Source organism: Piliocolobus tephrosceles, chromosome 2, assembly GCF_002776525.5.
Source record: "Piliocolobus tephrosceles isolate RC106 chromosome 2, ASM277652v3, whole genome shotgun sequence".
NCBI lineage: Eukaryota > Metazoa > Chordata > Mammalia > Primates > Cercopithecidae > Piliocolobus > Piliocolobus tephrosceles.
In genome coordinates, this window is record NC_045435.1 from 48,490,360 (window position 1) to 48,512,431 (window position 22,072).

Below are 22,072 nucleotides of genomic sequence, written 5' to 3' on the forward strand. Positions count from 1 at the left end.
GGTATTTGGTGTAGATTTTGACTGACAGGTCTGGATTCTAGACTCATTTAACGAACTGTGATCCAGAAACTATTTTAGAAACAGTGATAATTCTGAAACTAGCTAGGCTTGGTGGCATCAATAGTCCAGAATGAGCAGGTAGTAGTAGGACTTACTATCTGTCAAATTCAGATTGACATACTATGACTGTGATTCAGTAAGAAAAGAACAAAAGGATATGAAAACAAGAAGATTTTTTGCTTTTCTCTCTTAATGGTATCATCTACTAGGGTTGCTAGTAGACACTGCTCTGTATTTTGTTGAATATGCTGAATGAGCCTTTGACATTGAGAAAGAGCAGAAAGCACAGTTGATGCTATTTTCTTCACTTCAAACTGGAGAAAACTTAGTTGTTTTGAATTAAAATTGTTTGAATATAAAATCTTGAAAGATTGTTTCTGTTAGGAGACAATATATTTCATATAGATAAAATTTTATTAAAGAATTTAGTTTATATTAAAAGTACATAGTCCAAACTGCCTTTTAAAAACTGTAACTAGGGATATGAAAAGTTTAAAGTTTTGTCCTTTTTTGATAGTACTAGAGAGACCAAGGGAGTGTTATTATTAGACCATGATGAAAACATTTTTGCTTTCATGGTCACTTACATGTTGATTTTGTGAGGAGAGCTTGAGTAGCACAAATGGCACAAGCTTTCAAAATTTATCTTATTTTTGTCCCCCCAACCCCCCACCACCTTTTTTTTTTTTTTTTTCTTTGAGACGAGTCTCTTTCTCTTGCCAGGCTGGAGTGTAGTGGCGTGATCTCGGCTCACTGCAATCTGTGCTTCCCGGGTTCAAGCGATTCTCCTGACTCTGCCTCCCAAGTAGCTCAGACTATAGGCACACACCACCACGCCCAGCTAATTTTTGTAGTTTTAGTAGAGATGAGGTTTCACCTTCTTGGCCAATATGGTCTCGATCTCTTGACCTTGCAATCTGCCCACCTCGGCCTCCCAAAGTGCTGGGATTACAGGCATGAGCTACCACACCCAGCAATTTTTTTTTTTTTTTTGAAAGAATCTTGCTCTGTCTCACATGCTGGAGTGCAATGGCATGATCACAGCTCACTGTAGCCTTGACCTCTCGGGTTCAAGTAATCCTCCTACCTCAGCCTCCTGAGTAACTGGGACTACAAGTGTTTGCCACCATGCCTAGCTAATTTTTGTGTTTTTTGTGGAGACGGGGTTTCACCATGTTGCCCAGGCTGGTCTAGAACTCCTGAGCTCAAGCAGTCTGTGCACCTTGGCCTTCCAAAGTGTTGTGGTTACAGGTGTGAGCCACCGCACCTGGTGGCACAAGCTTCTGAGTCTAACAGACATATGTCAGATTCTCATTGTTGTCATTAACCATAACCACAACTGAGTTTTCGTTCATGCATCTTCGTTCATGCATCTGAATAAAGGGGATATTACCTTCCTTGCATTCTTCTTATGAGGCTTGCTGACAGGTACCCAGCTCATGGAAAGAAGGTGCCTAATTACTCAGTTTTCTGTGATTTATTCCTCCTATTTTAGTCTTTTTATCTATGTATTTTCAAGATGGAATGTTTCCAGAAAAGCTCTATGTGACATAGTTTGTAAAATGTTCTACTGTAGTTTGAAAAACATTATTTTGATATAGCTAGACATAGGACCAGTATTTCCTAGAAATGCACACTGGGCCGGGCGTGGTGGCTCACTCCTGTAATCCCAGCACTTTGGGAGGCTGAGGCGGGTGAATCATCTGAGGTCAGGAGTTCGAGACCAGCCTGGCCAACATGGTGAAACCCCGTCTCCACTAAAAGTACAAAAATTAGCTGGGCGTGGTGGTGTATGCCTGTAATCCCAGCTACTTGGGAGGCTGAGGCAGGAGAACCCAGGAGGCGGAGGTTACAGTGAGCCGAGATTGCCCCTCTGCACTCCAACCTGGGCAACAGAGCGAGACTCCATCTCAACAAAAAAAAAAAAAAAGAAAAAGAAAAAGCACAGTGGAGCCCGTATGTTTATTGGCAGGTTAGTATTATTCACATTCAATAATCATTCAAACCCAGTTATTTGGAATATTGTTCCCTTTATTCTAGGTAATGTAAAACGGTTGAGGAAAATGTGACTGGGAAAAGTTCAGTTTTAGTAGCTCTGAGTTTGCAAAAGCAAGGCATGCTGATTGTCTCTGTAAGATTACTGTAAGCCTAAAAACCAGTCTTTCCTTGCTTTTGTTTAGATTGTTTCCAAATTCCACTATTGGTGATAGTGGAGTCCCAGCACTACCTTCTTTGACTATGCGTCGTATGCGAGAGTCTGTTTCCAGGATGCCTGTTAGGTAATTTTTTTACCTACAGCTTTTCTTTTAGAAAGTTATTGTGGGGGGGTGGGGTTGGAAGCTCGAAGACAAAAAGTAAGAGTTTCTTCACATTCCCTCCTCTCTATGTGGAAATCCCTTGCTGCTTCTGTGGAATGTGATACTGGTGGTACAGCAAAATGTAGAAATTCTCTTTATGGATCTGTAGATCTTACATTCTGGAAAGTGACTTTGACTATAGTTTCTTCTGTTATCGTAGCATATTCCTTAATATGTCATTACATTTTAAAGAGCTTGAGATTCTACTTTCCTGAGTATGTACTGAGTTCAACCTCAATGGAAAGGGTCCCAAAACTTGATACAGTGATTCAATAAAAATAAAACCCTTAACTTTGAAATGCATGTTATGGCCTTGCATTTGCTAAAACCATGTATTTAAATAGACTAGTGTCTTTAAACAACATTTAGTTATATTTTCAGCATAAATATTGTTTCTAACGTGTCTCTCAGTTTGCATGTAACTTGTCTTTACTCTGTTTTCCAGCTTTACAATCAGTTTTGTTCATTTCACGTATTGCTCAGTGTTACACACATGAATTTGAAACCTAAAGTAAAATCTACATCCAAAATATCTTACTTTAGGCCAAGCATGGTAGCTCACGCCTGTAATCCCAGCACTTTGGGAGACCAAGGTGGGCGGACCACTTGAGGTCAGGAGTTCCAGACTAGCCTGGCCAACCAACATGGTGAAACTCTATCTCTACTAAAAATACAAAAAACTGGCTGGATGTGGTGATATGCGCCTCTTGGCCCAGCTACTTGGGAGGCTGAAGCAGGAGAATCTTCAACCTGGTAGGCAGTGAGCTGAGATGGCACTATTGCACTCCAGCCTGGGTGACAGAGCAAGACTCTATCTCCAAAAAATACACACACACACACACATAATGTGTAATCAGATAATGTTTAATGTGAAACTACTATGGAAATTATTAAAGGCAGCATATCTCAGAATAAGGAATTTGCATATGTCTGGATATATATTTGTGTGTGACTTTTATTTTTCTTGATAATTTGAAAAGCAGATCTGACCAAGAGTTTGTAGTTACCTCTGAGGATTAGAAGAAACCAGGCCTCTGAAGCCATAAACAGAATTATGTGGGAAGGCATTTTTTCAAGACAATAGAACAGTTTCCCTTAGAAAAGCTGGCCTTTTATCCCTTTAATTCATACATGGATGTTAACTGAATCTGAACAAACCTCAAACTAATCTTTAGAACAAATAATGAAAACGTCTGGCCTTTTTGCAGACATGCTCAGCACGTCTACTTATCTGTTTAAAATCTTAAAGTTCTTAAATTTAGACTCTAAATTAAACTGGGCATGTTCCAACTAGCTTAATAAGTGGTAGTGTGGTTGTCAAATGTTAATCTATTCTTTCCCGGAGATGATGTAAAAATTTGGAGTATTCGGGTGGCGCTTTATTAAAAAAAAGAAAACTTAAAATACATTCTCCTTTTCATTGAATTCCCAATACATGTATTATTTCCTGTTCCAAATTTTGTATGCAAAAGCACCCAGACTTAAGATAATTTTTAGATGTCACGTATTTGAAAGAATCAAACATTTTGTCAAAGGTTGTACAGGTAGAGTTTGCCCTTAAGCATCTTAATCAAGTAGGTAGTTGAAAGACTTCACCAGTATGAAAGCCTAAATGCCAATCATGGAATTTTCTTTCTCCTCCTTGCCTAGTTCTCAGCATAGGTATTCTACACCTCACGCCTTCACCTTTAACACCTCCAGTCCCTCATCTGAAGGTTCCCTGTCCCAGAGGCAGAGGTCGACGTCCACACCTAATGTTCACATGGTCAGCACCACCCTGCCTGTGGACAGCAGGATGATTGAGGTAATAGGGCCCCTTGGGGGTGGTAATGTCAGTCAGTTAATGGGGTGAGGGTGATATTTATTTCAGAGAGTTTTGGGTTTCAAATCTGATCAAGGAATGTTGCAGCACTTTCTCAGGTCTCTGGACTTTTACAGTTTATTTTATATCCATAATATCTTTAGACTGGCTGAATAGTCTGGTTGGTATATCATTCAAGTGGAGAACTAAAATTTCCTGAAAAATATGTTAACATTTGAACTCTTCCCATTATCAGATTTGAATAGGCTTTTAATGAATGAGTGTCTAAGATATTTAAAGGGGAGTTTAATTTTGGTATGGGACAGAAAATAACAGTGATGGAGAACTACAGATTCTCTGGAAGACTTTTGTGATTTTATTTAGAAATAAAAGGGTGGAGTCCTAGGATTTAATAAGCAGGTATTTAGGGAGATGTCCAAGTGCCCAAAGCTAGTGTTTTTGAACTGCTTTTTCTTTTCTTGGCTTTTTGGTTATGTCCTATTGGTTTAATTTGCTTTCTGCTTCATCTTTAATAACAACTGAATACACTTAAATACTTCCTTTGTTCTTTATTCTTCTTTATTTCTCATTGCTTTGGACTAGAATAACAACCTGAATGCTTCTCCCAGGGCGTGGTCCAGACGATTTTGTTTGAGGGGAAGAGTAGGTATTTTTCTTCATGCCTTTGCTTTCTTGAAATTAACAGGATTGCTAAAACTGTAGTAGACTACCAAAAATGAAATAGTTGCTAAGTTAAATTTGTATTTCTTGTTGCTTGTTTCCATGTTTTCTTTTTTCCTTTTTTTTTTTTTTGGCAGTAGAGTATATAGAAGTAAAAAAAAAAAAAAAAAATGTTGTATATGGTATTGATGATAGGTGAAATGAATTTCTTAAGTTAGGCCAGGCATGGCGGTGTATGCCTGTTGTCCCAGCTACTCCAGAGGCTAAGGCAGGAGGATCACTGGAGCCCAGAAGTTCTAGGCTGTAGGGAGCTACAATTGTGCCTGTGATTAGCCACTGCACTCCAACTGGGACAACATGGTAAGAATCCACCTTAAAAACAAACAAAAAATCTCAAGTTAGATTTTGAGGCCAAGGGCATTAAGAAGTTTTTGTTTTTGTTTTTGTTTTAAATCAGTTCCAACCAGACTAATGTTAGACTTACTTAGTTGGTACTCACAACATTGGTATTCTGTTTATATATTAGTACCAAATGTGTCAGTTTGGTTGATTAAACCCTGGAATAAATATCCTTTATTGAAAGCTTATCAGAGATAACTATGCTCTCTCTCATCTTGTAGACATCTGCTGCCTCAGGCACAGTTTATCTCACTCAGACCTCAAATCACTTTCAACATAATTGTCCTGCCACCGTTGTGAGGAGGTCATGCATAAGCTATTAATTTTGTTATTTTGGCTTTATCATTATGATTAGTCCTGATAATACAATAATATACCAGTTACTGCTACTTTTATTAAATGGTTTGTTCCTGTATGAACACTGTAATACTTACAGGGAACAGTAAAGGTCAGAATTGGCTGGGTGGGGAGATCACTTGCGACCAGGAGTTCGAGACCAGCCTGGGCTATATGTAGCAAAACCCCACCTCTACAAAAAGGTATATGAAAATTAGCTGGGCTTGGTGGTGCGCACGTGCAGTCCTAGTTACTCAGGAGGCTCAGGCAGGAGGATTGCTTGAGCCCAGGAGTTTGAGGTTGTAATGAGCTATGTATGATTGTGTCAATAATTTTTGAGTTTTTATTATAAAAGAATTAGCACAACTGTTATGCCTAATCATTTTTTACTTTGGAAGCAGGGTAAATTTTGATTCCTGTTACTTAATCACATGAGTCAGCATTTTAAAAGTAGACTAATTGTTGCTTTATTTATTTAAATTATTTGTAAGTCTCAAATTATTCATAGTTCTCTTGAGTATTTAGATTCCAGGAACAATAGAAAAATTCTTTCTAGGATAAATTGATCCAGCTGTAGAAATTAGCACAGAATAAAATATGGAATATTTAATGGATATAGGGAAGAAAATTACTATGACATTAAGGAAAATATCCTACTACATAGGAATATAATTGTGGTTAATAAAAATAAACTGTGCTTTGCTTTAAAAACAAAGAACAGATTACTTGGATAATGAAGCTACAGCTGCCGATTTCTGTTGAAATCCACATTATTTTTTGCCACTGTTTTGCCCACCTGGCAGTTATCCTGCTGTACTTAAAAACACACAGATTCCTGGGCTTCCCACGTTCCCCTCCAGAACATGCTCAGTCAATCCTGGGTCGAGGATTGGGGTGGATCGTCATTCTTCTTTCCAGAGTCAGAATCACTATCCAAGTAATTCTGAAGACTAGCTAGTTTTGGGAACCAGAACTAGGCTTTCTTGTTAAATTCCAAATTATGTTTTGGGAGCAGAGGAACAGCTTGGTTTGATTCTTTTTATCTTGTAATGATATAATTGAGTGGGAGCATTCTAGTAATAGTTGTGTGGAACAAGTATCTTGTCTATACTGTAGTTACACAAAGAGAATAGTAGGACCTCCCCCCAAAAAATGTCCTTTTTGAGGATACGGGGGCCAAGTGGTTTTATATTATTCTATTCCAAGTGATGAATTTTAGATTGAGGTTTAGGTCTCATGGAGGCCTCTGTGTTTTTAACTATTTTCCAAACAGTTTCTAATAAATTCTAAAGATAGCCTTTGCTTTCTCCCATGAGTAGAATGTAACCAATTTCCAAATTTACCCATAAGGCAGTGTTTTGTGGTGAAAGAGCTGAGGGCTGAGATCCGTGTATGATGGTTTCTGGTTCTATTTCTGCCAACTCCTGGCTCTGCCAAGTGACCCTGCCAAGTCTCCTTACCTGTTCAGATGTGTTTTCTTAAGTGTAAAATGTAGGTTTTAAACTTGGATTTGTGGTCTTTCCAGCTTTCTGTGATTTTAGGCTTGGATAAAGTATGTAGGCTGCTTACCTTTTTCAAATCCAACTTCTAGTCAATTTAGCCTAACTCCTCGTGGAATAAGAGTGAGCTTCCCCCAGCATCCACCTCTCCACCCTGCCTTTTTAAAAAAAGTTTTGAACCTCAGTGGAACAAGATTCCCAATCTTTGGAAGGATCTCAGCTGGGAGTAACTTTGCTAGGTTCCCTTGAAAGAGTATGTTTGTTGTGTACATTGCTTTCTTTTGAGAAAAAGAATGTGGTTTTCATTATATATGAAAAACTAATACCAGGCTTGGCACGGTGGCTCACACCTGTAATCCCAGCACTTTGGAAGGCCGAGGCAGGTGGATCACCTGAGGTCAGGAGTTCAAGACGAGCCTGGCCAACATGGCAAAGCCCTGTCTCTACTAAAAATGCAAAAATTAGTCAGGCATGCTGGTGCACACCTGTAATCCCAGCTACTTGGGAGACTGAGGCAGAAGAATCGCTTGAACCTGGGAGGTGGAGGTTGCATTGAGCTGAGATTGCGCCACTGCACTCCAGCCTGGGTGACGGAGCAAGCAAGACTCCGTCTAAAAAAAAAAAAAATTAATACCAGTCCCTCTAATATTTAATGAAAAATCAGCCTTGGAGGTACTGGCCACTGATACTTGCTGAATTTAATCAAGGAACGTTGATTAGAGTATCTTTAGGATTTTTATGGTTTTTAGAGGTTTTTTAATACTATTTTGTTCTTGCACATCCTTCTCCTCTCTTTTCCCTCCCCCAGAGAAAATCTTTTGTGTGTAGGAGTTGACCAGCTTTCCTTTTCTGTTTCAGGATGCAATTCGAAGTCACAGCGAATCAGGTACTTTCCCGTAGTCATTTAGCCAACAATAATGGGCTTTTTTTCTTTATACGGTGTATCTTCTGTTGGCTTATCCTTGTGTGGATTCTGTTTGTCTTGTCTATTAAGCCTCACCTTCAGCCCTGTCCAGTAGCCCCAACAATCTGAGCCCAACAGGCTGGTCACAGCCGAAAACACCCGTGCCAGCACAAAGAGAGCGGGCACCAGTATCTGGGACCCAGGAGAAAAACAAAATTGTGAGTATAGAAACAGTACCTTCTGCCAATTAGGGTTCAGTAAGAAAAACCTCGTTGGAAATTAGAATACTTTTAACTTATTTTGGGAGAGGATTCTAATAAAATATATTTAATGAAGGAGATTATAAATATCACTGTCATTTTTGGCACACTTGCATCAGACAGCTTGCCAGTGCTTTAACTGAAATGGTATTTCTCCAAAGACAAAAATTGGAAGTATGGTTAATATGTTTATCTTTAAAAGATATAGAAACAGATGACATGGGTTGATTCTTTCTTTGATGCCCTCATTATCAAAAGATTATTACCGTTGCATGGAGTATAATAATGATCTCTACTTGTTTCAGAGGCCTCGTGGACAGAGAGATTCAAGCTATTACTGGGAAATAGAAGCCAGTGAAGTGATGCTGTCCACTCGGATTGGGTCAGGCTCTTTTGGAACTGTTTATAAGGGCAAATGGCATGGTAAGCTTGGAGCCCTCTTTTACTTACTGCAGGGCTTTGGTGTGAAGTCAAGTTTCAGCTCAGGGGGCCAGGAGGAAGAGAAGACTGAGTGCTCCTGGGCTTACAGCAGTACTCTCCCTTAGATACTTGGTTATACTTGAAGATTGAGCTTAATTCTTTTTAGACTAGGTTCTTATAAAACTCCCAGGATAATTAGAAATTAGTGAATAAGACTTGAGCCCTATAATCAGATGTCAGGAATGCTTCTTCTTTAAACTGATTAAATACAGTCTGCACATGGGTCATGCTTGGAAGTTAAGTGAGCAAGAGTCTGCTGCTATGGAGGGAGCTTGGGTTCTAAAAACTGTAAGCTGGAAAGGACCTTAGAGATTGAAATGGGGGCTGATTTGCCCATGGTCATGCAGTTAGGCATAAGAAAGCTGGAAATCTCCTGAAATAACTTCTCTTTGTCTCACCCTAGGATTAGTTGTGGGTATCCCTATCAAACAGGGAAGGCATAGACTTAATTATTGAATCTATGTGGAATATTAGTGTTCTTATTTTAATGGAAACACTTTGTCACTTGGAAGAAAGGTACTATTTAACTTCTGTAGTTACAGCTTGTGTATTTTGGCAACACTCAACATTTTGGCAACATACTTAGCATTTCTCTGTTAGGTTTTTAATGCCTCTGGCTTTAGGACTTTGGCAAATAATAGGTATTTTCTTGAAAATGCTGCATGTTCCCAAAAAGTCATCTCTTCTAAATTCAGATTACAATAAAGCAAAAATCACAGAGTCCCTCAGTGCCTATACTTCTACTTTGGATGACACTGGAATTATCTTTAGAGATAAATGTGCAAAGATTGAGAGAAGTTAAAAGCATCAAATGAATGGAGTATTAAAATTCAAGGTACTGAAAATATCAAACACCTCCAGTTTTGAGTACTTGGTGTTCTTTTTTTTTTGGAGATAGATTCTTGCTCTGTTGCCCAGGCTGGAGTACAGTGGCACAATCACAGCTCACTGCAGCCTCCAATTCTTGGGCTCAAACAATCCTCCTTCCTAAGCCTCCCAAGTAGCTGGGACCACAGGTGAATGCCCAGCTAATATTTTTTATTTTTTTGTAGAGACAAAGTCTCACTATGTTGCCCAGGCTGGTCTCCAACTCCTGGACTCAAGCAGTCCTCTTGGGTCTCTCAAAATGCTGGGATTACAGGCATGAGCCACTGTGCCCAGCCTTACCTTGTGCTCTTTAATGCATGGTTTTTACCACTTGTAATTTACCATGCTCATTAATGCATAGGTTTTCACCATTTGTAATTAATCATCTGACCAATTTCTAGTTCCTTAAGAGGATTGGCACCCGACTGAACATTTGTAAAGCACATATGGAATGATTCCTTTTCCTTTGAAAATTGCATCTGGCAGGGCAGGGTGGCTCACGCCTGTAATCCCAGCACTTTGGGAGGCTGAGGCAGGCAGATCACTTGAGCCTAGGAGTTCAAGAACAGCCTGGGCAACATCGTGAAATCCCATCTCTACCAAAAATTAGGTGGGTGTGATGGCACTCGCCTGTAGTCCCAGCTACTCGGAAGTCTGAGGCAGGAAGATTGCTTGAGCTCAGGAGGCGAATGTTGTAGTGAGCTGAGTACAGTAAGTACACACTACTGTACTCCAACCTGGGTGAAAGGGCAAGACCCTGTCTCAGAAAAAAAAAAAAAAAAAAAAAAGAAAGTACATACATCTAGTATGTACTACTAGGCTGCCTCTCGGGTCCCAGAGAAATGATACTATTGTAGAATATTTATTTATATATATTTAGAGACAAGATCTGGCTCTGTTGCCCGGGCTGGAGTACTGTGGCACAATCTTGGCTTACTGCAGTCTCTGCCTCCTGGGCTCAAGCCAGCCATCCCTCTGCCTCAGCCTCCCAAGTAGCTGGGACTACAGGCACATGCCACCACACCCGGCTAATTTTTGTATTTTTTGTAGAGATGGGGTTTTGCCTTGTTTCCCAGGCTGGTCTTGAAATCGTGAACTCAAGCGATCCGCCTGCCTCGGCCTCCCAAAGTACTGGTATTGCAGGCATGAGCCACCATGCCCAGCCAGTTGCAGAATATTTTAGATGGCATAAATATCTCCAAGATTCCTTAGGAAAGAAGAACACAAGCACTTTGTGGGATAGAGCACTTATTGTATCTGAGATAACAAGGCTGCTAGTCATTGTAGGAGGCAGAGCAATGGATATTGCATTTATTGCTTCTGTTAGCATTTGATCATTTTTATATCACATTTTAAAAGCCCCAGCTAAAAGCCAGTGGATGAAGTTTAAGTTGTACCCAAGTTTAATTTTCCTCTGGTTGAGCACTTTTATTTGGGGATTCATAAGTTTTAAAGGCATTAGTACGTGGTACTGCTTCCGAACTTAGTCTTCTCTCAATAGGGTGAGCTTTCAAACTGTGATAAAGATTATTTGTTACAGTGTTACTTCCATAAAGACTGCTATTAGAATGTAGATAACTTGTTTTTAAGATTCTAGGATTTTTTAGGCCAGGTGCGGGTGGCTCACATCTGTAATCCCAGCACTTTGGGAGGCTGAGGTGGGCTGATAACGAGGTCAGGAGATCGAGACCATCCTGGCTAATACGGTGAAACCCCGTCTCTACTAAAAATACGAAAAATTAGCTGGGTGTGGTGGCGGGCGCCTATAGTCCCAGCTACTCGGGAGGCTGAGGCAGAAGAATGGCGTGAACCCTGGAGGCAGAGCTTACAGTGAGCCGAGATCGTGCCACTGCACTCCAGCCTGGGTGACAGAGTGAGACTCCGTCTCAAAAAAAAAAAAAAAAAAAGACTAGGTTTTTTAAGTCAGAAAGTCTCAAAAGTCAGAGGAGTGAAGAGCAGTGGACTTTTATGCCATGCTTTCAGAAAGCAAGCCCTGGTCTATGAATGAAGAAGAAAAATGAGTGGTCAAGGAAACATAATTTCTAGATTGTTTCATGCAATACTTATTTTCCCCCATATTCTGGTTCCTGTATACAATATATCTGTTCAATATCTTAAAAATTACAACTGTTTTCATGATTTTGATTGAAGATTTTTTTAACTCAGTCCAGCCACTGTGGAAGTAAAGCAGAAAGGGTCTCAAAGCAACTCAGAGGCCTCAGATGCATAAACTAAAACTCAACATATTTATTTAAAGCAGTGTCTCTGAGGCCCAAAGTTCACAACCTCCTTTTGAGCATTAAATTTGGCATCAAGCCTGGGTGCGGTGGCTCATGCCTGTAATCCCAGCACTTTGGGAGGCCAAGGCAGGCATATCATTTGAGGTCAAGAGTTCAAGACTAGCCTGACTGAAATAGTGAAACCCTGTCTCTGATAAAAATATAAAAATTAGCCGGGCGTGATGGCATGCACCTGTAATCCCAGCTACTTAGGAGGCTGAGGTAGGAGAACTGCTTGAACCTGGGAGGTGGAGGTTGCAGTAAGCCAAGATCACACCACTGCACTCCAGCCTGGGCAACAGAATGAGACTCCATCTCAAAAAAAAAAAAAAAAAAAATTCCCTAGGCCAGGTGTGGTGGCTCACACCTGTAATACCTAGTACTTTGAGAGGTTGAGGTGGGAGGATCACTTTAGCCCAGGAGATCGAGACTAGCCTAGACAACATAGTGAGACCTTGTCTCTACAAGAAAACACAATTAGCTGAACGTGGTGCTGTGTGTCTGTTGTCCCGGCTACTCGAGAAACTGAGGCAGGAGGATCACTTGAGCCTGCGAGATAGAGGCTGCAGTGAACCATGATCACACCACTGCACTCCAGCCTGGGCAACAGAACAAGACGCTTTCTCGCCAAAAAAAAAAAAAAAAAAAAAACCTTAAGGACTTTATATTTTTAGCGGGGACAGTAAACAAGAAAAGCAGAATATATAGTGTGCTGTAATTGCTAAAGAGAAAAATGGAGGAAAGCAGATATGTACTGGCAGTCCCATTTCAAAGTTTTTAGTAGGTTGGTCAGGGAGGAATCTGCCAAGAAAGTGGCATTTGCATGGAGGGTGAGGGTGGTGCCTATATCTAGGGAAGCAGCAATATCAAGTGCAAAGTGGACCACTCACCTGGCCTGTTCAGAGAACTCAAGGAGATCTTATGGCTTCATTCAGCCATAAGTGACTAGACTAGAGTGAGAGGTAGACTAATAGGAGTGAGGTCCAGTGGTAGGGTGTTTTAGGGTCCTATAAAGACTGAGTATCATTTGGGTTAAATGGGATCCAGGGTTGTATGAGACTTTTAGGAGGTTTGGCCAGCCTTTGTTTGAAAATGAGTGTGATGAGAGAGCTCATGATCTGTCTGAAAGCCCATTCTATCTCCAGGTAGTTCCTACTAGTAGAAAATAATTCTTAATTGGGTGCAGTGGCCCACATATAATTGGGTGCAGTGGCCAAACAGTTTAGGAGGCTGAGGCGGGAGAATACTTGAGCTCAGGAGTTTGAGACCAGCCTGGGCAACATGAGACCCTCGTCTCTACAAAAAATTTTAAAAATTAGCTGGGTGTGGTAGTGCACACCTGTATTGTAGTCCCAGTTACTTGGGAGGCTGAGGTGGGAGGATCCCTTGAGCCCAGGAGTTTGAGGCTGCAGTGAGTCATGATGGTGCTGTTGCACTGCAGTCTCGGTGACAGAGCAAGAGCCAGGGTGGGGCAAGGGGAGGGCATGGAATAGTTCTTTATTAGAGTTGAAATCCATTTTCCTATAATGTTTGTTCACTGATCCTAGCAGGTTGAATGAATCCCTTTCGTGGCAGTCCTTGGATTGTTTATATGTAAATGAGGGAAATGCTGCAGTATAGAACATTGCTTCTGGATTTCATAAGAAATTGCAAATAATCTGTTACCATAACTATGTTAACGAGAGCTGGCTGGCAGATGGATCCCTGCAAGTACCATGGGCTCTGTCTTTGGTTGACCCTGTTTAGTCTTCCCATCAGTGACTTAACCAGAGGTGTAATATGTATTTGCACAGTAGTGAGGATTTAGAAAAGCGAGAAGAGTTCAACTGGCTAAGATAACAGAAAAAAGAAAAGATCAACTTTTAACAGAGATAAGTCCTATTCGTTGTTCCAAAAAGTAGAACTAGAGGGGGAAGATGTGGCTTAATGATAATGCTTGTGGAAACTGCTAAGGAAGTTCAGCCGACTACAAGGTCAGTAAGTCGCTGCGTGAACTTTGGCTCTGAATTCTGAGGTTGTATTACTGATTAGGGCCAGAACAGGTGACACCAGAGGGTGGGTTCAGTGACAACTAGAGCATGCCCAGAGGAGAGCTATAAGAAGGAATGGACTGCAAAACGAGGCTCATGAAATAGGAAGGTCCTTAGAAGCAGTTCCCCCTGAGCAATCATCCAGCATCTCCCAAGCCACGTGACTGAACCCCTAGCCCTGTCCTATCCCATCCCATTAAAGACTCTGCCATTTTCTGGATCCTGGAGTCTGGGTCATAGTGCTGGCCATTTTCCCAGCACTCCCACTCAGTTGACTGCCTCATTGGGTCAGTTTACCTTCACAGGGTTCTTGTCTTCATCCCTTCTTTCTAAGTCCCCACAGTCACCCATTGTGCTTATACCTTTCCTGGGCTATTGCAGCAGATTCCTCTGTGGCCTCCCTCTTTCTGTCCTACAGGTGTCCAGATCCTACCCTGGAGTTTACTAAACACAGCTCAGGTTTCTCTCATCCCCTTCACCTCACCTTTATTTCTGATGTGCCCAGTCTGAAACATTGTCTCCTATTTACTAAAGTCCTTCCCTTGGTTTATATCCTATTTCTTTCAAAAAACCTTTCTATATCCTTTTGGAAAAGAGATTTACTTAGGCACCTGTAGTCCCAGCTACTTGGAAGGCTGAGGTCAGAAGATTGCTTGAGCCCAGGAGTTCGAGGCCAGCCTAGGCAACATAGTGAGGCCCCATCTCCAAAAAAGAAAAAAAAAAAGATTTACTCCCCCATCTTGGGGAACCCCTTCTGTTCCAGCACTCCTGTCTTGGCTCCAACTGTACCGGAATGGACACTTACGCAAAAGATTGTTGTCCTCCTACTCAGGGCTGGTTATACACATGTCCCATATGGTATACCAGATCCATTTTTCTAGGTAGAAGGTAGCTTTAAACATAGTGTGGATCTCTCCCATCCAGTCAACAGCACCTTCACCGGCAGCCCATGGCCCATGGTCCATGGTAAACACATGTGCAGGTTAACTGGATGAGAGCCACTTTGGAGGCTGCTGTTAAAACACAGGGACTCATTGAAACTTTAGATGAGAAAACCAGAGATCACGGGGAGACAGTTTGGTACCCATTGTGAGAACCATCTCTCTACCAATTTTCTTCCCAAAAATGAAATGAGGAGGGCTAGGTGGGGTGGCTCATGCTGGTAATCCCAGCACTCCGGGAGGCTGAGGCAGGCAGATCCTTTGAGGTCAGGAGTTTGAGACCAGCCTGGGCAACATGGTGAAAACTCGTCTCCCCAAAAAATACAAAAATTAGCTGGGCATGGTGGAGTGTGCCTGTAATTCCAGCTACTCGGGAGGCTGAGGCAGGAGAATCACTTGTGGAGGTTGCAGTGAGCCGAGATTGTACCGCTGCATTCCAGTCTGGGTGACAGAGCGAGACTCCATCTCAAAAAAAAAAAAAAAGAAGGCTCCAACAGAGAGGCTCCAGAAACACTTTTGAAAGTGGCTTTTGCCCGGGCATAGTGACTCACGCCTGTAATCCCAGCACTTTGGGAGGCTGAGGCAGGCGGATCACAAGGTCAGCATATTGAGACCATCCTGGCTAACACGGTGAAACCGTCTCTACTAAAAGTACAGAAAAAAAAAAAAAAAAACATTAGCCAGGCGTGGTGGTGGGTGCCTGTAGTCCCAGCTACTCGGGAGGCTGAGGCAGGAGAATGGTGTGAACCTGGGAGGCAGACCTTGCAGTGAGCTGAGATTGCGCCACTGCACTCCAGCCTGGGCAACTGAGTGAGACTCTGACTCAGGAAAAAAAAAAAAAAAAGAAAGTAGCTTTTAAATTTATAGCACTCGAAAGTGGAACGGGATCCCTGGATGCGTCTAAAGTTATATCAAGAGGCTGGTTTTACAGTGCTTGACAGTCAGTTGTCAGTATAGTAGGTAGGATAGCAACTGGAGTCAGACTGGGGTTTTGATCCTGGCTGCAGCACTCTTTGTTTTTTGACTGTATGACCTTGGGCAAGTGACTAAACTTCTCTGCTTGTTGTCTGAAGTGAAGATAAATTACGTCATAGGGCAGCTGTGAGGATTAAAAGAGATAAAAGTACACACAGTGCCAGTGTTCAGTATTATTAGGATTACTTTTTAACGGTATTGAAGGCAGAGAAGCTTAATTTCAATATATATCTCTGAATTTTTCCTGGTGACCATCTTAGGTCTCACTGAAATGTGGATTCAGAGTTCAGCCTCAGTAGTTGCTAAATGGTCTGCTTCCTTACACCAGCATCCAGCCCCAGTCATTCTGCATTTGCCAGGCCATTCATATCCATGCACTGATTTCATCCCCACAGGACAAGGTTTTGACCACACATGACCTCCCGTCTGGGGCTTGCCAGGATTGGTATGAATAGTTTAACCAAGACTATTGAAGGCCTAACTGTAGGGATAGCAGTTAACCTATGTAACTTTTTCGAGTCATTTGAATTATGTAGAAATTGGACCTGTAATCCCAGCACTTTGGGAGGCCAAGGTGGGAGGATTGCTTAAGCCTAGGAGGTCAAGGCCGCTGTGTGCCACTGCACTCTAGCCTAGACGACAGAGTGAGACCCTGTCTCAAAAAAAAAATTTTGGAGATGTGTTGTATCTCTGTAGGTATGTGATTCTTTGGATAAATGATTCACTGTATGTTCTTCAAAACTAGGTTATTTGAAAGACTAAGATCAACTGATTGCACTGATTGCCAACTAATTTTGCAGGAGACGTTGCAGTAAAGATCCTAAAGGTTGTCGACCCAACCCCAGAGCAATTCCAGGCCTTCAGGAATGAGGTGGCTGTTCTGCGGTGAGTACAAAGCTGGCAGTCCAGTCCCTCTGGAGTGCTGGAGTGGGGAGTACAAGGACTGCAGAGTTAGTGGACTGTGCCGTGGGTTGGGATGGGCGGGCAGTTAGGACTCACTGTGGAGTTCCTGTGGTTGGATGCTCCTTCCTTGAGAGCAAGGGATATTTCCTTCAGTTTATGTGGCTGTCAGGCCTTTCGAAGAGCCCCTTCTCAGGAGAATACCCTCCTCTGGGCACAGTAAACTCAATAGCCCAAGTTCTGTCTCTGGGTTTTGGTTTGAGGTGGGCAGAAATAGGCCCTATTTTTACCTTTATTTCCCAGAACCCTCTTTATAGCTGAGTTGCTTTATTTTAGACTTCAGAACAGTCAACCTTCAAATCTTTCAGTCACTATTTGGACTTGTAGGAATAAGTGATATAATGGAGATTTCTACAGAGGAGTCCTTGTGACCTCCACAGGGAGGGTCATGGAGTGTACATTGATGGAAGAGAATGTTGTCTCTGTAAGCAAGGCCAGCACTGAACTGATGGCCTAGTGAACTCAAAATGGTGGGCTTCTCTGTTTGCTCAGAATGCCACCTGGGTTATCAGCCATGCCATGTGTTTGTTTTTCTAGCCCCCTCCAGGTTGGGACTGGGGGTGGTGTCAAGAGCACAGAACCCAGTGTCCACGGGAAAGCACAGTAGACCTCCCTGAGCACTTTCCTCCTCCCTCTCCTCTCTTCACCTCCCCAGCAAAACACGGCATGTGAACATTCTGCTTTTCATGGGGTACATGACAAAGGACAACCTGGCAATTGTGACCCAGTGGTGCGAGGGCAGCAGCCTCTACAAACACCTGCATGTCCAGGAGACCAAGTTTCAGATGTTCCAGCTAATTGACATTGCCCGGCAGACGGCTCAGGGAATGGAGTGAGTAGATGGTCTGATGCCTCTCTGGGACCCAGGCATCAAATTTGTCCCTAAATTGGAACCAGGATCAGGAAAAGCCTTCTAGTCCATTAAGCAATTCTGTGATATCTTTGCATAAGCCTGTGACCTTGGCTGGAGGGGCCGGTTATCAGGAATGAGTTGTTCAGGTTCCAGCTGGGTAAGGTGGCTCACACCTGTAATCCCAGCACTTTGGGAGGCGAAGGCCAGTGGATCACTTGAGGCCAGTACTTCGAGACCAGCCTTGCCAACATGGCAAAACCCTGTTTCTACTAAAAATACAAGAAATAACCAGGCATGGTGGCACATGCCTGTAATCCCAGCTAGTAAGGAGGCCGGGACAGGAGAATCGCTTGAACATGGAAGGCAGAGGTTGTGGTGAGCTAAGATCACACTACTGCACTCCAGCCTGGGCTGCAGAGCGAGACTGTGTCTCAAAGGAAAAAAAAAGTTCAGATTCCCCTGTTGGGACTGAACTTCCCCCTTGGTGCTTCCCCCTTGGGGCTCAGATTCGGGCTCTGCCTGCTACCCTCGCTTTATCAGAAACCTGAGAACATAGTGGGGGGCATGTACCTTCTGCTTGGATAGCTGTGGCAGTGCCCTCTGCTCAGCTGTCTGAGGCATGGCTGTCCCACATGAGGGTTTAAACAGATGCCATTTTTGGGATAATTTTTTTTTTTTTTTTTTTAATTAAAAACTTTTTCCTGGCCGGGCACGGTGGCTCACGCCTGTAATCCCAGCATTTTGGGAGGCTGAGGTGGGTGGATCACGAGGTCAGGAGTTCGAGACCAGCCTCGCCAATGTGGTGAAATTCCATCTCTACTAAAAATAGTACAGCTTGTAATCCCAGCTACTCGAGAAGCTGAGGCAGAAGAATCGCTTCAACCTGGGAGGTGGAGGTTGCAGTGAGCAGAGATCATGCTATTGCACTCCAGCCTGGGCGACAGAGCCAGACTCCATCTCAAAAAAAAAAAATTCTTTCCTTAGAGAGACAGGGTCTCACTCTGTCACCTATCCTAGAGTGTAGTGGCGCGATCATAGCTCACTCCATCCTCGAACTCCTGGGCTCCAGCAGTCCTCTTGGCTCAGTCTCATAGGTTGCTGGGACGGCAGGCACACGCTACCATGCCCAGCTAATTTTCGTGTATTTTGTAGAGTTGGAAGTCTCACTGTGTTGCCCAGACTGGTCTCAAACTGGCCTCAAGTGATCCTCCCACCTTTCCTGGCTAGCCCAGGGTAGTGCTTCTCAAACTTTTCCTCAGAAGTGCCCCTTACAGTAGAGGAGTAGGAACTCCTTGTACCCCCTAGACATCTGGGAGCTACTAAGCTATAGCTGTGCTTGCAAGTCCTACATAAATTCTCATATTGTCTTTAAAATTCATATGGAAGTTGCCTTCTGTATATTTTAAGAAATGGAATGACTTTTCAGAAAAATTGAGATATAATTCATATATCATAAAATTCCCCCTTTTAAAATCTGGTATTGTGTTGTGCAGCCATCACCACTATCTAATTTTAGAACATTTTCATTATCCAGGAAAGAAATATATGCCCATTGTATTAGTCTGTTTGGGTTGCTCTAAAGGAAGACTTAAGGGTGGGTAATTTATAAAGAAAAGAGGTTTATTTGGCTCATGGTTCTGCAGACTGTACAAAAAGCATGACATCAGCATCTGTGTCTGGTGAGGCCCTCAGGAAGCTTTTACTCGTGGCAGAAGGCAAGGGGAGCTACATGTGACATGGTGAGAGAAAGGAGCAAGAGAGCGTGGAGGAAGGTCCCAGACTCTTTAGTAACCAGGTTTCATGTGAACTAATAGCGTGTGAATTAATAGTGTGTGAACTCACTCGTTACTACAGGGAGGGCACCCAGCCATTTGTGAGGAATCCGTCCCTATGACCCAAACACCTGCCACTTGGGTCCCACCTCCAACACTGGAGATCACATTTCAACTTGAGATTTGGAGTGGACAGATATCCAAATGATATACCCATTAGCGGTCACCCAATACCTCTCACCCACTTGCAGCTATTTTCTGTTTCTATGGATTTTGCCTACTTTATAGTTTAATATAAATGCAATCATGTAAGATATAATATGATGATGTTTTGGTCAATGACCACATATAGGAAGGTGGTCCCATAAGATTATAATACTGTTTTTTTACTGTGCCTTTTCTATGTTTGGCTATTTTTTTTTTTTTTTTTTTGGAGATGGAGTCTCGCTCTGTCACCCACGCTGGAGTGCAGGGGCACCATCTCGGCTCACTGCAAGCTCTGCCTCCCGGATTCATGCCATTCTACTGCCTTAGCCTCCTGAGTAGCTGGGAGTACAGGCGCCCGCCACCATGCCGGGCCAATTTTTTGTATTTTTAGTAGAGACGGGGTTTCACCGTGTTAGCCAGGATGATCTCGTTCTCCTGACCTCGTGATCTGCCCGCCTCGGCCTCCCAAAGTGCTAGGATTACAGGCATGAGCCGCTGCGCCTGGCCTATGTTTGGCTATGTTTAGAGACACAAATACCATGTTACAACCAGCTACAGTATTCAGTACACTGAGGGCCATAGAGGTTTGTAGCCTAAGTGCAACAGGCTATACCATTTAGCCAGGGTGTGTAGTAGGCTGTACCATCTTGGTTTGTGTAAGTACACTTTATGACGTTTGCATGGTAACAAGTTGGCTAACAACACATTTCTCAGAAGGTATCCCTGCCGTTAAGTGATGCTTGACTGTGTATAATACATAAGATATGGTATTGTATGCCTGGGCTCTTTGACCCAGTTTAATATTTTCAAGATTAATCCAGGTTGTAGCATGTGTCACTACTTCATTCCTTTCTGTGTCTGAGTAACATGTCATTGTATGAATATGCCACATTATTCATTCATCAGTTATGGACATTGGGTTATCAGAATTACTTTTGAGTAAAACTGATGCTTGAAGAAATGTCAGCAATGGTCAGGCACAGGGGCCCATGCCTGTAATCCAAGCACTTTGGGAGGCTAACGCGGGAGGATCACTTGAGCCCAGGAGTCAAGACCAGCTTGGGCAACACTGCAAGACCCTGTATCTACCAAAAAAAAAAAAAAAACTGTGGTGTGGTGGCACATGCCTGTGGTCCCAGCTACTGGGAGGTGGGAGGATCATTTGAGCCCAGGAGGTTAAGGCTGCAGTGAGCTATGACTGCATCACTGCACTCCAGTCTCCAAAAAAAAAAAAAAAAAGTGTAAGCATGTTTGTGCTGTGGCCTCACTTTCAGGTAAGCAGTGATGTGAACCAGGCTGAACAGCACAGGGTCTGTCCCTGTGTGTAACACTCCTTGGAGCCAGACCTTCAGTGGCTTTACTTCTTAGCTGTAGTTTAAAACTGCTTTCTACCCATGCCCCTCAACCTTATTTTTAATAATTTCTTTTCCCTTCACAGCTATTTGCATGCAAAGAACATCATCCACAGAGACATGAAATCCAACAGTATCCTTTGGTTGTTGAGTTCATTTGACTGCTCAGTTCTAAATTTAGGGAAACAGAAGAGAGCCTTTTTATCACAAGTGGCTGTCGGTGCCAGGGGATATCTTTTTAAGGAAAGAGGAAGAGGACAGGAAAACAGAAAAGTCAGAAAATTGGTAGGCTTGGCCTGCCCCTCAGCAGCTTATGCTTCACCTGGGCTGATGAGAGCGATGTTTAGGTTAGGTTCCTTTCTGAGTTTATCTCAGCAAAAGTGATTTGGAGAGATTTCCGTAAACTTGAAATAGGTACAATTTTATCACACTATTAGTAAATTTAACCTGAGGGGGATTGGGCTTTTGTCTTATGTTTATTTCTAGTTTGTGGCCAGTGTGTGTATGTGTATGTACTTGTTATGTGGATAGCAAGTAGCTACAAGCCAGATGTTGAAAGATTTCCAAAATCACTATTTAAAATGGTCTTTCTTGACGAGGCGTGATGGCTCACACCTATAATCCCAGCACTTAGGGAGGCTGAGGCAGGTAGATCACTTGAGGCTAGGAGTTTGAGACCAGCCTGGCCAATGTGGTGAAACCCTGTCTCTTAAATTTAAAAATTAGCTGGGTGTGGTGACACGTGCTTGTAATCCCAGCTACTCAGGAGGCTGAGGCATGAGAATCGCTTGAACCTGGGAGGCAGAGGTTGCAGTGAGCTGAGATCATACCCCTGCACTCTAGCCTTGGGGATGGAGCAAGACACTGTCTCAAAAAAATAAATAAAATGATCTTTCTCAAAGGTACATAAGTGGGTTCCTCAGAAGTCACTGTTACAAGAGGAGAGGGGTTGTTTTTATAGAAGAGTAAATGAAGAAAGATATTTTTAATGCTGTTTAAGGCATGAAATTTAACAAATTTGAATCTGCCACCCTCCACTAGCCTTTCCTTGTGAAAGAA

General features: G+C 42.6%; 1 protein-coding gene across 8 annotated transcripts in view; it reads left to right on the forward strand.

The window, feature by feature from the left end:
* RAF1 (Raf-1 proto-oncogene, serine/threonine kinase) overlaps positions 1–22,072 on the forward strand; it is an 85,993-nt gene that overhangs the window by 60,869 nt on the left and 3,052 nt on the right. For 6 of the 8 annotated variants that reach the window (XM_023218394.1, XM_031935168.1, XM_023218395.3 and 3 more), the window contains 8 exons: positions 2,241–2,339; positions 4,068–4,221; positions 7,992–8,019; positions 8,128–8,255; positions 8,603–8,720; positions 16,670–16,754; positions 17,485–17,661; positions 21,100–21,146. In XM_023218394.1, coding sequence (XP_023074162.1) covers positions 2,241–2,339; positions 4,068–4,221; positions 7,992–8,019; positions 8,128–8,255; positions 8,603–8,720; positions 16,670–16,754; positions 17,485–17,661; positions 21,100–21,146 — 836 coding nt within the window. The remainder of the gene's footprint in view (positions 1–2,240; positions 2,340–4,067; positions 4,222–7,991; positions 8,020–8,127; positions 8,256–8,602; positions 8,721–16,669; positions 16,755–17,484; positions 17,662–21,099; positions 21,147–22,072) is intronic. The other 2 variants (XM_023218400.2, XM_023218402.1) reach the window with 1 other exon arrangement.